This window comes from Oncorhynchus gorbuscha, linkage group LG12 (genome assembly GCF_021184085.1).
Source record: "Oncorhynchus gorbuscha isolate QuinsamMale2020 ecotype Even-year linkage group LG12, OgorEven_v1.0, whole genome shotgun sequence".
NCBI lineage: Eukaryota > Metazoa > Chordata > Actinopteri > Salmoniformes > Salmonidae > Oncorhynchus > Oncorhynchus gorbuscha.
This window is the reverse complement of record NC_060184.1, coordinates 65,741,367-65,755,584: the sequence shown is the minus strand read 5'-3', so window position 1 is coordinate 65,755,584 and position 14,218 is coordinate 65,741,367. Positions and strand designations below refer to the sequence as shown.

Sequence of the window (14,218 nt, the reverse complement as noted above, 5' to 3'; positions counted from 1 at the left end):
CTCAGACCATTGAGACCACTGGTCTCACTCACACAGAAGTACCCTACGTCTTGACTTCTTTCTCCCTTCTCTCTCCAGATGACATCCTGCGACTAGTGAGGTCTGGCTGCCCGACAACCTGCCTGCTCGACACCATCCCCTTCTGCCTTCTCCACACCATCTCTGGAGACCTTCTCCCATTCCTCACTTGCCTCACCAACTCATCCCTGACCACTGGCTGCATTCCCTCGGACTTCAAAATGGCCCGAGTTGCTCCCCTCAAGAAACCAACCTTCGAGTCATCTGACGTAAAAACCTATAGACCTGTATCCCTTTCTTTTCTTTACAAAACACTCGAGCGTGCAGTCTCTGATCAACATTCTCATTATCTTTCACAGAACGATCATCTTGACCCTAACCAAGACGGATCACTCAACCGAGACTGTTCTTCTCTGTCAAGGACACTGCAAAAGCTGACTCTCTTCTGTTCTCATCCTCCTAGATCTATCCGCTGCCTTTGACACCATGAACCATCAGATCCTCCTCTCAGGGCTGGGCGTCTCAGGCTCTGCACACTCTTGGATTGCATCCTACCTGGCAGGCCGCTCTTACCAGGTGAAGTGGAGAGGATCTGAGTCTGCACCACATACTATCACTACCCGTGTCCCCCAGGGCTCGGTTCTAGGCTCTCTTCTCGCTATACACCGAGACACTCGGCTCCATCAAATCCTCACAGTCTCTGCTATCATTGCTATGTGGATGACACTCTACTACTTTCCAGGTGGCGACGTCTTTGCGCGCCTGGCAGATATCTCAACTTGGATGTGGTCAGGGATGAATTGGTGAGGCAAGTGAGGAATGTCGGCCCACCACCTCAAGTTCAACAAGACGGAATTGCTCTTCCTCCCGGGGAAGGCCTGCGTGCTCAAATACCTCCATTACGGTTGACAACTCCAGTGTTCCCCTCCCAGAGTGCAAAGAACCTTGGCGTGACCCTGGACAACACCTTGTCATTCTCTGCAAACATCAAAGCAGTGACCGGCTCCTACAGATTCATGCTCTACAACATTCGTAGAGTACGACCCTACCTCACACAGGAAGCGGGTGCAGGTCCTAATCCAGGCACTCGTCCTCTCCCGTCCGGACTACTTCAACTCACTGTTGGCTTTGCTCCCCGGTTGTGCCATCAAACCCCTGACACTTACCCAGACTACTGCAGCCCACCTGGTTTTCAACCTTCCCAAGTTCTCTCATGTCACCTGGCTCCTCTGCACACTCCACTGGCTTCCAGTCAAAGCTTGCTTCCACTACAACACCATGGTGCTTGCCTGTGGAGCAGCAAGAGGAACTTCCCCTCTCTACCTTCAGGCTCAAACCCTACACCCCAACCCGAGCACTCCGGTCTGCCAACTCAGATCTCTTGGCCCTTCCACCCCTACGGGAGGGCAGCTTCCGCTCAGCCCAGTCCAAGCTCTTCTTTGTCCTGGCACCCCAATAGTGGAACCAGTTTCTTCCTGAAGCTAGGACAGCAGAGTCCCTGCTAATCTTCCATAAACATCTGAAACCCTGCCTCTTCAATCATCATCTTAAATACCCCCCCCCACTAGCTCTGACTCTACGATTGAGGAAACACGTACTTTCTATTCCTGTGGTATATGATTGTCCCACCTAGTTATCTTAAGATGAATACACTAACTGTAAGTCACTCTGGAAAAGAGAATCTGCTAAATGACTAAAATGTAAAAATATCCTCGCCCCTCGTCCCTTCTCACTCCTCCTCTCCTCACCCCTTCTCCTCTCTTTTCCTCCCCTCTCATGCTTCCTCTTCTCTCCTCATTTTCTGTCAAATCAATAAACATACAGCTTAATGGATGAACTTTATAATCCTGGTAAAAGTATATTGTACTATGTAGCCTACATTACACAGCGTATAGAGGCTGTGTATACAGTAAGCTTTGTAATCATCATGGAATAACCAACGATTAGAGGGATTTCAGAAAATATTTCTAATAACTGACTCCTCACGAGGTTGATCACTGTCATGATTATACCACCGTATCCCTAGAGACCTCCTTCATAATGCATGATCCTAATCATGTGTAGGCCAATAGGTATATGACAGCCATGCAAATATCACTTCTCATATAGCAAGTATTTCGATTCATATATGCTACGGGGAAATTGTAATAATGACACGAAGGGGTTTTCCCATAATAAGAGACAATAGAAGACAGCTTCATTCACTGCATCTTATCTCAGTCTACATTAATATATTCATCCCATCAAAAACCCACATCTATATGAATCTCTTCTCTCGGCCTCTGTAGCAATTATTCAGAAAGACAAAGAGATGTGATTCACCTTTCTGTCAGGGCCCTTAATAATATCATTAAAATGACTGACAGCTTTGAACTGTGTTTGAAACCAATAGGAGTCCAAACAAATTAGATCAGTTTGGAAATAAAGCCTGTTGGTTCGTTAGAGGACGAGGAGGGGGCGTGGTGGAGGGATGCATCGTTAACAAGGGGGACCCAAGGGGTCAGGTGGGGGGTGATTGGTAGTGTGTGTGTGTAGGTTTGGGGAGGATTGCTTTAGGCAGGTACCTCTATTGCCCCCACAACCATCCCTTCTGTCCATCATTCTTTCATCCTCTTAATGAAACGAATATATGAACCTCTCCACTACAGATTAAACTTAATCTGACAACAATGAGGACTCTGGTCAGAGACTTATCATTGCTAAAGACTCAGCATGATTTAGTTATTCAGTGTGTGTGTGGGTAGGTCACGTCAGACACAGGTGGCATCGCCTGAGGGTCTTTTAATTGGCAGTACACCCCCTCCCCCTAATGTCATTATCCCATTCACAACTTTTCATTGGTAATAACATCATTAACAGATGCTGGGGAAGAAGCAGCCTGAGTGTATGAAACGCCTGTGTCTGGATGTGATCATGACTACATTACATTTTACATTTAAGTCATTTAGCAGACGCTCTTATCCAGAGCGACTTACAAATTGGTGCATTCACCTTATGACATCCTATGGTGACTGATTGGGAGTATACGTACACACATGTATGACCACACACACTCACACACACCGTGTCCAGACAGAGAACAGACACACAGACAGTTGGTACTTACTCCTCCTGCTGTTGACCCCGGTCTTGAACCTGGGCCTACGGAAAAAATGACAAGCTAAATATTCATCTAAGCCGACGATAGTCTTATCGGCGCCACGTCCATGTAGAGTTTTGTTCTATTCTACAATATTCTATACTAATCACTGGTGTTATTCTGATTGAGTTCCAGTCATTAGTTTTGAGGCAGGTTTTTGATGGCTGTATGCCTCAGGCACTGCTGACATATCAGACAAGAGTGATAGGACTCAGATGCTGTTACCATTGTCTGATCAAAGTATTTGGAAATATGACATATTACAGAGACTAAATGGCATGTGTGGTTAGACCAAAGGCTTCTAAAAGAGACAGACACATTTAGAAGAGTGGGGGGGGGTACAAAATATTATACACAAACAACTGTGCATATGTCAACTACAGAAATTCTACATCTTTCTTTCCTCTTTCTTTTTTTATACCTCTTTCTCAGTCTAGAAGATCTCTCTCTTCTTCCTCTCATTTACCTTTAAGCGTTCCATCTCTCTCTCCTTCTCCTCCCCCTCATCTCCCAATTTCCTCAGCTCCTCCTCTAGGGCCCTGTTAGCCTCCTGAAGATGTCTGAGAGAGAGAAATAGAGACACAGAAACAGAAAGATAAATAGAGACACAGAAACAGAAAGAGAGAGAGAGAGAGAGAGAGAGAGAGAGAGAGAGAGAGAGAGAGAGAGAGAGAGAGAGAGAGAGAGAGAGAGAGAGAGAGAGAGAGAGAAAAGCAATCCATATAGATTTTTGGATGAGAGGAGAGAGACAGAGAAAGGCAACATAAATGAAGGAGATGGAGAGAGGAACACAGTGCACTCAAACCACTGTCTGGCTTTAATGATGTCATTTAGGTGGAATGGCAGGCGAACACGCTGACCCAGACAGAAGGACAGACAGACAAGACATAGTGGGAGGACAGAAGGATAAAAGGATAGAGGACAGAAGGCTAGAGAGAACAGAAGCCTAGAGAGGACAGAAGATAGAGAGGACAGAAGGCTAGAGAGGACAGAAGTCTAGAGAGGACAGAGGGCTAGAGAGGACAGAGGATAGAGAGGACAGAAGGCTAGAGAGGACAGAGGATAGAGAGGACAGAAGGCTAGAGAGAATAGAAGGAGAGAAGGCTAGAGAGGACAGAAGGCTAGAGAGAATAGAAGGAGAGAGAGGACAGAAGGATAGAGAGGACAGAAGGATAAAAGGATAGAGAGGACAGAAGGATAAAAGCATAGAGATTACAGAAGGATAAAAGGATAGAGATTACAGAAGGATAAAAGGATAGAGATTACAGAAGGATAAAAGCATAGAGACGTCAGAAGGATAAAAGGATAGAGATTACAGAAGGATAAAAGCATAGAGACGACAGAAGGATAAAAGGATAGAGACGACAGAAGGATAAAAGGATAGAGAGGACAGAAGGATAAAAGGATAGAGAGGACAGAAGGATTAAAAGATTGAGAGGACAGAAGGATAAAAGGTTAGAGAGGACAGAAGGAAGGATAAAAGGATAGAGAGGACAGAAGGATAAAAGCATAGAGAGGACAGAAGGATAAAAGGATAGAGGACAGAAGGATAAAAGGCTAGAGATTACAGAAGGATAAAAGCATAGAGAAGAAAGAAGGCTAGAGAGGACAGGGGATAGAGAGGACAGAAGGCTAGAGAGGACAGAAGGCTAGAGAGAATAGAAGGAGAGAGAGGACAGAAGGATAGAGAGGACAGAAGGATAGAAGAATAGAGAGGACAGATAACAGAAGGATAAAAGCATAGAGATTACAGAAGGATAAAAGGATAGAGATTACAGAAGGATAAAAGGATAGAGATTACAGAAGGATAAAATAATAGAGAGGACAGAAGGATAAAAGGATAGAGAGGACAGAAGGATAAAAGGATAGAGGACAGAAGGATAAAAGGCTAGAGGACAGAAGGATAAAAGGATAGAGATGACAGAAGAATAAAAGGATAGAGGACAGAAGGATAAAAGCATAGAGATTACAGAAGGATAGAGATTACAGAAGGATAAAAGGATAGAGATTACAGAAGGATAAAGGGATAGAGAGGACAGAAGGATAAAAGGATAGAGAGGACAGAAGGATAAAAGGATAGAGATTACAGAAGGATACAAGGATAGAGAGGACAGAAGGATAAAAGGATAGAGATTACAGAAGGATACAAGGATAGAGAGGACAGAAGGATAAAAGGATAGAGATTACAGAAGGATAAAAGGATAGAGATCACAGAAGGATAAAAGATAGAGATTACAGAAGGATAAAAGGATAGAGAGGACAGAAGGATAAAAGGATAGAGAGGACAGAAGGATAAAATGATAGAGATTACAGAAGGATAAAAGGATAGAGATTACAGAAGGATAAAAGGATAGAGAGGACAGGATAAAAGGCTCGAGAGGACAGAAGGATAAAAGGCTAGAGAGAACATAAGGCTAGAGAGGACAGCAGGATAGATATTACAGAAGGATACAAGGATAGAGAGGACAGAAGGACAGAGAGGACAGAAAGGAGAGAGATGACAGAAGGATAAAAGGCTAGAGAAGACAGAAGGATAAAAGGCTAGAAAGGACAGAAGGATAAAAGGCTAGAGAGGACAGAAGGCTAGAGAGGACAGAAGGATAAAAGGCTAGAGAGAACATAAGGCTAGAGAGGACAGCAGGATAGATATTACAGAGGAATACGAGGATAGAGAGGACAGTAGGACAGAGAGGACAGAAAGGATAGAGATGACAGAAGGATAAAAGGATAGAGATGACAGATGGATAAAATGAATGATAGAGAGGACAGAAGGATAGAGAGGACAGAAGGATAGAAAGGACAGAAGCACAGAAGGAGAGAGTGGATAGAGATTACAGAAGGATATAAGTACAGAAGGGTAGAGAGGACGGAAGGACTGAGAGGACGGAAGGACTGAGAGGACGGAAGGACTGAGAGGATAGAAGGATAGAGAGGATAGAAGGACTGAGAGGATAGAAGGATAGAGAGGATGGAAGGACAGAAGGACAGAGGATAGAAGGATAGAGGGACAGAAGGATAGAGGACAGAAAGACACACACACACACACACACACACACACACACACACACACACACACACACACACACACACACACACACACACACACACACACACACACACACACACACACACACACACACACACACACACACACACACACACACACACACACACACACACAGGAAGAAGGAGAGACATTCTCAGCATGACGGCGCTATGGAGCTACAGGGGGTGGAATGATGGATGACGGGAAGACCACTTTGATCTCTGAAGAACAGTGTCAGTGTGTGTGTGTGTGTGTGTGTGTGTGTTTGCTGACGGCGGGCAGGAAGTAATGTGTGTGTGTCAGGTGTGTGTCTTTCTCTGAGATTCTGAATCAGAAAGGAGTGTGTAACACACACACACCTACGAACGCACACACACACCCACACCAACACCTGCTGTGATCACACATTCCCCCCTGGTGGGAAAGGTGACCTAGTTAGCAGGTGCAGCGTTTAGCTGAGCTGAGTTTCCTGTCTCAGAACATCCAGTCATCTTTAGTAAACAAATTTGCCGCTCAGGGACAACACACACACTCTCAAGGACACACAAACACATACATATGTAATACGTGTACATCATGTGTTTCTGGTAAGGGAGTCCATACCTTGTTAAGGGGCTTTATGTCAGTGTTTCTCCATCCTAGTCCTGGGGACCCTAGGGGGTGCACAGTTTTGTATTTGCCCAGGCACTAACATTAACACACCTGATTCCTAGGGATGTAACGATTCTCCCATACGCATCGGTCCCTGGTTCAAATGTTTAAGATATTAGTGCATTGGTCAGCAGACCCCAAACCAAATGTAGCGTGCATTTGTCAGAACATCCTATTTAAACGTTAGGAATTGCCGGTTACACATTTATTTTAAATGTTTTATTCTACCTTCTGAAAATACCTCATCTTTTGTGACAACTGATGTGTCCTGTCCTTCAGTGTCGAACTAGGCTTGTGTCATTTTGAATGCCAAACAACCCCAGGTAATATCAGTAGCCTGTACTCAAACTGTGCATTGTGCCCAACTTCATGCGCTGACCAACGCGAGGTAGGCAGCATCTTACACATGCTAAAAATGTTTATGTGTTGAGTGACAACCTTTGTAATGTGCGAGGTTATTATTGTTATCCATGTGCTGAAACTGGTGTTTTACCAGAACAACTTTCATCTGGCAATACCTGCTGAACAGAGCTGACAATAGATTTTATTTTGATTGTTCAGGTTCAACATCAGCAATAGTTGGGGTATATTTCTAAAATATAATTACATAACAAGGACCGAGGTGCCCTGCATGGCCCGACGGGAGAAGAGAAGTTCACTCTGTAAAAACATCCAAATGGTCAAAACCATTTGATTTTGAAAGTTATGCTATATATTCATTGGCTATGTCATAGCTCATTTGTAAATAATAAATATTGATACATTACTATCTCAAACACTTAATGTGCAAAAATTATGTCTTTCCCATTCACCCTCTGAATGGCACATATACATAATCCATGTCTGAATTGTCTCAAGGCTTAAAAATCCTTCTTTAACCGGTCTCCTCCCCTTCATCTACACTGATTGAAGTGCATTTAACAGGTGACATCAATAAGGGATCATAGCCTTCACCTGGTTAGTTTGTCAAGGAAAGACCAGGTGTTCCTAATGTTTTGTGCACTCAGTGTAGACACTATAATGATATATAATATTAAGATAGACAGTATACTGATACAGTTGAAGTGGGAAGTTTACATACCCTTAGGTTGGAGTCATTATAAATCATTGTTCAACCACTCCACAAATTTCTTGTTAACAAACTATAGTTTTGGCAAGTTGGTTAGGACATCTACTTTGTGCATGACACAAGTCATTTTTCCAACAATTTTTTACAGACAGATTATTTCACTTATAATTCACTGTATCCAGTAGGTTTACATACACTAAGTTGACTGTGCCTTTAAACAGCTTGGAAAATTCCAGAAAATGATATCATGGCTTTAGAAGCTTCTGATAGGCTAATTGACATCATTTGAGTCAATTGGAGGTGTACCTGTGGATGTATTTCAAGGCCTACCTTCAAACTTTGCTTGACATCATGGGAAAATCTAAAGAAATCAGCCAAGACCTCGGAAAAGAATTGTAGACCTCCACAAGTCTGTTTCATCCTTGGGTGGCAGCATCATGTTGTGAGGGTGCTTTGCTGCAGGAGAGACTGGTGCACTTCACAAAATAGATGGCTTCATGAGGAAGGAAAAATATGTGGATATATTGAAGCAACATCTCAAGATATCAGTCAGGAAGTTAAAACTTGGTCGCAAATGGGTCTTCCAAATGGACAATGATCCCAAGCATACTTCCAATGTTGTGGCAAAATGGCTTAAGGACAACAAAGTCAAGGTACTGAAGTGGCCATCACAAAGCCCTGACCTCAATCCTATAGAACATTTGTGGGCAGAACTAAAAAAGTGTGTGGGAGCAAGGAGGCCTACAAACCTGACTCAGTTACACCAGCTCTATTAGGAGGAATGGGCCAAAATTCACCCAACTTATTGTGGGAAGCTTGTGGAAGGCAACCTGAAACGTTTGACCCAAGTTAAACAATTTAAAGGCAATGCTACCAAACACTCAATTAGTATATGTAAACTTCTGACCCACTGGGAATGTGATGAAAGAAATAAAAGCTGAAATAAATAATTCTCTCTACTATTATTCTGACATTTCACATTCTTAAAATAAAGTGGTGATCCTAACTGACCTAAGACAGATAATTTTTACTAGGATTAAATGTCAGGAACTGTGAAAAACTGAGTTTAAATGTATTTGGCTAAGGTGTATGTAAACTTGTGACTTCAACTGTATATAATGATAAGATATAGACAGTACAATGATACATAATGAGAAGATAGACAGTATAAGGGGAAAGGGGGATACCTAATCAGTTGTACAACTGAATGCATTCAACTGAAACGTGTCTTCCGCATTTAAATCAATCTCTCTATACATAATGATAAGATAGAGAGTACAATGATATATAATGATAAGATAGAGAGTACAATGATAATATACAGTACGATGATATTTACTGATAAGAGAAACAGTATGATGATACATAATGATAAGATAGACAGAATAATAAGATAGACAGTATAATGATAAGAGAGACAGTATGATATATAATAAGATATAATACGATAGACATAATAATGATATCACAGATTGCAAAATGAGATAATGATAAGATATCATTATACTGTCTATTTTATCATTATATCTCATACTGTCTAAGATAGAAAGTATAATGATATATAATGATATACAGTGCATTCTGAAAATATTCAGAGCCCTTGACTTTTTCCACATTTTGTTACGTTACAGCCTTATTCTAAAATGTATTAAATTATTTGTTTTCCCTCATCAATCTACACACAATACCTCATAATGACGAAGCAAAAACAGGTTTCAGATGTTTTTGTAAAAATGTATAAATGTCCATAAGTATTCAGGCCCTTTACTCAGTACTTTGTTGAAGCACCATTGGCATCAATTACAGCCTCAAGTCTTCTTGGGTATGATGCTACACTCTTGGCACACCTGTATTTGGGGAGTTTCCCCCATTCTTCTCTACAGATCCTCTCAAGCTCTATCAGTTTGGAGGGGAGCGTCACTGCACAGCTATTTTCTGGTCTGTCCAGAGATGTTCGATGTGGTTCAAGTCCGGGCTCTGGCTGGGCCACTCAAGGACATTCAGAGACTTGTCCCGAAGCCACTCCTGCGTTGTCTTGGCTGTGTGCTTAGGGTCGTTGTCCTGTTGGAAGGTGAACTTTCAACCTCAGTCTGAGGTCCTGAGCCCTCTGGAGCATGTTTTAATTAAGGATCTCTCTGTACTATGCTCCATTCATCTTTCCCTCGATCCTGACTAGTTTCCCAGTCCCTGCCGCTGAGAAACATCCCTGCAGCATGATGCTGCCACGACCATGCTTCACCGTAGGGATGGTGCCAGTTTTCCTCCAGACGTGACGCTTGGCATTCAGGCTAAAGAGGCCAATCTTGGTTTCATCAGACCAGATAATCTTGTTTCTCATTATCTGAGTCCTTTAGGTGCCTTTTGGCAAACTCCAACTGGCTGTTGGAGTGTGCAAAGCCAAGAGTGTGCAAAGCTGTCATCAAGGCAAGGGGTGGCTATTTGAAGTGTTTAACACTTTTTTGGTTACTACATGATTCCATATGTGTTATTTCATAGTTTTGATGTATTCACTATTATTCTACAATGTATAAAATAGTAAAAAATAAAAACCCTTGCATGGGTACCTTTGACCGGTAGTGTATATAACGGCAATATAGACAGTATAATGATAAGTACGGTATACAGTATGTGAATGATGTACTCACTGTTTCTCCTCACTGATGATGAGCAGCACCTTGTTCTGACCTCTGATCTTAGCAGCTAGACTCTCACTGGCAACCCTGACACACACACAGAGAGATGCATCATACTGGGCTGGCAATCAGAGAGTGTGTGTGGGTGTTTCCTACTATGTATCTGCTATATGTTGGTGTCCTACCCACCTTTGCTCTTTGACCCAGCGGTTGACGTTGGCCATGACCCCCTGGCTCTCCTGGCGGAGGTGCACGTTGTCAGAGTACGCCCCCTCCACCTCCAACCGCAGTGTGTCCAGCTATAACATACACACACACAGCCTTGTACAGCTAACCTTGTGGGGACACACAATTCAGTCCCATTCAAAATCCTCTTTTCCCTAACCCCTAACCCATACTCTTACCCTAACCGTAGCCCAAAAACTAACCTTAATCCTAACCCTAAACCTAGCTCCTAACCCTAACCCTTAACGTAATTCTAACGCTTACAGAGATATGACCTTTATACATGACACCCCACAGACAACTCAAATGTGTTTGGGAATCTGTTACGAAATCAACGGTTGGATTGTTGATCGATTTTCCTAAGCTTTTAAGGGTCTAATTAAAGATCTTGTTTGAGTTTCAAACAAAAACATAGCTTCACAGCACCAGTACAGACTTCACGGAGATAAAAACAGAGCTTCACAGCACCAGTACAGACTTGACAGAGATAAAAACAGAGCTTCACAGCACCAGTACAGACTTGACAGAGATAAAAACAGACAGCACCAGTACAGACTTAACAGCACAGAGTACAGACTTAACAGAGATAAAAACAGAGCTTCACAGCACCAGTACAGACTTGACGGAGATAAAAACAGAGCTTCACAGCACCAGTACAGACTTGACGGAGATAAAAACTGAGCTTCACAGCACCAGTACAGACTTGACGGAGATAAAAACAGAGCTTCACAGCACCAGTACAGACTTGACGGAGATAAAAACAGAGCTTCACAGCACCAGTACAGACTTGACGGAGATAAAAACAGAGCTTCAACTGAATAAAAGGTTGAGTTCTCAGCCTTTCACAGGTGTCAGATTGAAATGTCCTTTAGGTCAGCTCACCCAGTGTTTCACGTTATCAGAATATTTGGCTTTAGTTGTACAACTTATGTCAGAAACACATGTTAAATTCTCATGCGGTGGCTCGCTAACTTGTGCATGTATAAGGAAGGGGACTGTGCCTATAGAATACATCATGTCTAAAAGATTTATAATTTCAGAATAAGTGGTGCTGTAGGTCTGCTGATGTTGCTGTTCTGTCTGTCTGGAGCATGGAGTCAGGGAGAGAGTGGAGGGGTCAGAGAGAATGACATCACTCAACAGGGTCACAGTGAAGGGGGAGAGAGAAAGGTGAGAGGGATTCAGATTGAAAGCCAGGGGACTGAAGCAAGAGAGACGACACACAAACAGACGAGCGGTCAGACCACCACCACCCCTGACATCCTGACTGAGCTGAAGGAGATGAGACATGGTGGTGGAACAGAGAGTGGAGTTGACTGTCACCAAGACTGAACTGAATAACATTGAGTCCAGACTGAAGGACAGTGAAGACATGGTAGAAGAGCCACGATTTCAGCTTATCAAATATCAATTAAACAAGTAAACCGTGTGAGACTGAAGCCTTAGACTCTTGTGTTTTCTTCCTGTGTTCACAGACAAAAGTGGCCTCTCTGCTGCTTTGACTTCAGGAGGGGTAGGACCCTTCATTACTGACACCACACTGATCTACAGTAAAGTCTACACCAACACTGGCAGGGCCTACAACACAACTACAAGTACTGACCACACACACACTGAATCAGGCTACAGTCCAGTATTACTAACGGTGTCTGATAGATGGGCAGTGATGATCACTGCCTGCTTCTCCTCTGATACCGGTATCATCACAGCACCAGTGAGAGGAGTCTACTACTTCAGGTTCACCGCCTTTGAAAACCGCACTGGGAAAGCCATGGCTGTTTACCCTTACCACAATGACAAGAGACGGATGTTTAATAATGACACCAATGATCAGTATTATGAGTACATATCTAATGCTTTGTCTCTAGAGCTGGATGAGGGAGATGTGGTCTACATGCATCTCTTTACAGGCCGTGGACTCTGGAATAATAGTAATAACCACAACACCTTCAGTGGCTTCCTGCTCTTCCCTGTGTGAATACAGCACAATGATGTAATGCTGTAATGAACTAAACTTTCTGATGTGAACTGTTCTGGGGTTAAACACCCCAATGTTCCTCTCTAACCAATACATAAGCATTACAAAAGCCAGATGACTCTCTCTTGTATTGTTGATATTTTAGTATCAGCAACATCAAGTGATGACAATTCTAACTGCTGCATCCTGATGATAGTAATGTCATTATCATTCAGTAGTGAATACAGCAGCGCCTCTTCAACATCAGGAGGCTGAAGAAACTCGGCTTGTCACCAAAAGCACTCACAAACTTCTACAGATGCACAATCGAGAGCATCCTGTTGGGCTGTATCACCGCCTGGTACGGCAACTGCTCCGCCCACAACCGTAAGGCTCTCCAGAGGGTAGTGAGGTCTGCACAACGCATCACCGGGGGCAAACTACCTGCCCTCCAGGACACCTACACCACCCGATGTCATAGGAAGGCCATCAAGATCATCAAGGACAGCAACCACCCGAGCCACTGCCTGTTCACCCCACTATCATCCAGAAGGCGAGGTCAGTACAGGTGCATCAAAGCTGGGACCGAGAGACTGAAAAACAACTTCTATCTCAAGGCCATCAGACTGTTAAACAGCCACCACTAACATTGAGAGGCTGCTGCCAACACACTGACTCAACTCCAGCCACTTTAATAATGGGAATTGATGGGAAATTATGTAAAATATATCACGAGCCACTTTAAACAATGCTATCTAATATAATGTTTACATACCCTACATTATTCATCTCATATGTATACGTATATACTGTACTCTATATCATCTACTGCATCCTTATGTAATACATGTATCACTAGCCACTTTAACTATGCCACTTTGTTTACATACTCATCTCATATGTATATACTGCACTCAAGACCATCTACTGTATCTTGCCTATGCCGCTCTGTACCATCACTCATTCATATATCTTTATGTACAGTGCCTTGCGAAAGTATTCGGCCCCCTTGAACTTTGCGACCTTTTGCCACATTTCAGGCTTCAAACATAAAGCTATAAAACTGTATTTTTTTGTGAAGAATCAACAACAAGTGGGACACAATCATGAAGTGGAACGACATTTATTGGATATTTCAAACTTTAACAAATCAAAAACTGAAAAATTGGGCGTGCAAAATTATTCAGCCCCTTTACTTTCAGTGCAGCAAACTCTCTCCAGAAGTTCAGTGAGGATCTCTGAATGATCCAATGTTGACCTAAATGACTAATGATGATAAATACAATCCACCTGTGTGTAATCAAGTCTCCGTATCAACGCACCTGCACTGTGATAGTCTCAGAGGTCCGTTAAAAGCGCAGAGAGCATCATGAAGAACAAGGAACACACCAGGCAGGTCCGAGATACTGTTGTGAAGAAGTTTAAAGCCGGATTTGGATACAAAAAGATTTCCCAAGCTTTAAACATCCCAAGGAGCACT

At 42.9% G+C, this 14,218-nt stretch overlaps 1 protein-coding gene across 1 annotated transcript in view; it reads right to left on the bottom strand.

Annotated features, from left to right (window-relative positions):
- Nucleotides 1–14,218, bottom strand: part of LOC123990403 (trichohyalin-like) — a 144,632-nt gene that overhangs the window by 15,651 nt on the left and 114,763 nt on the right. Inside the window, exons 26-29 of the mRNA XM_046290958.1 lie at nucleotides 10,746–10,855; nucleotides 10,569–10,643; nucleotides 3,624–3,717; nucleotides 3,125–3,159 (exon numbers count right to left, since the gene is read on the bottom strand). Of these exons, the coding sequence (XP_046146914.1) occupies nucleotides 3,125–3,159; nucleotides 3,624–3,717; nucleotides 10,569–10,643; nucleotides 10,746–10,855 (314 nt within the window). The remainder of the gene's footprint in view (nucleotides 1–3,124; nucleotides 3,160–3,623; nucleotides 3,718–10,568; nucleotides 10,644–10,745; nucleotides 10,856–14,218) is intronic.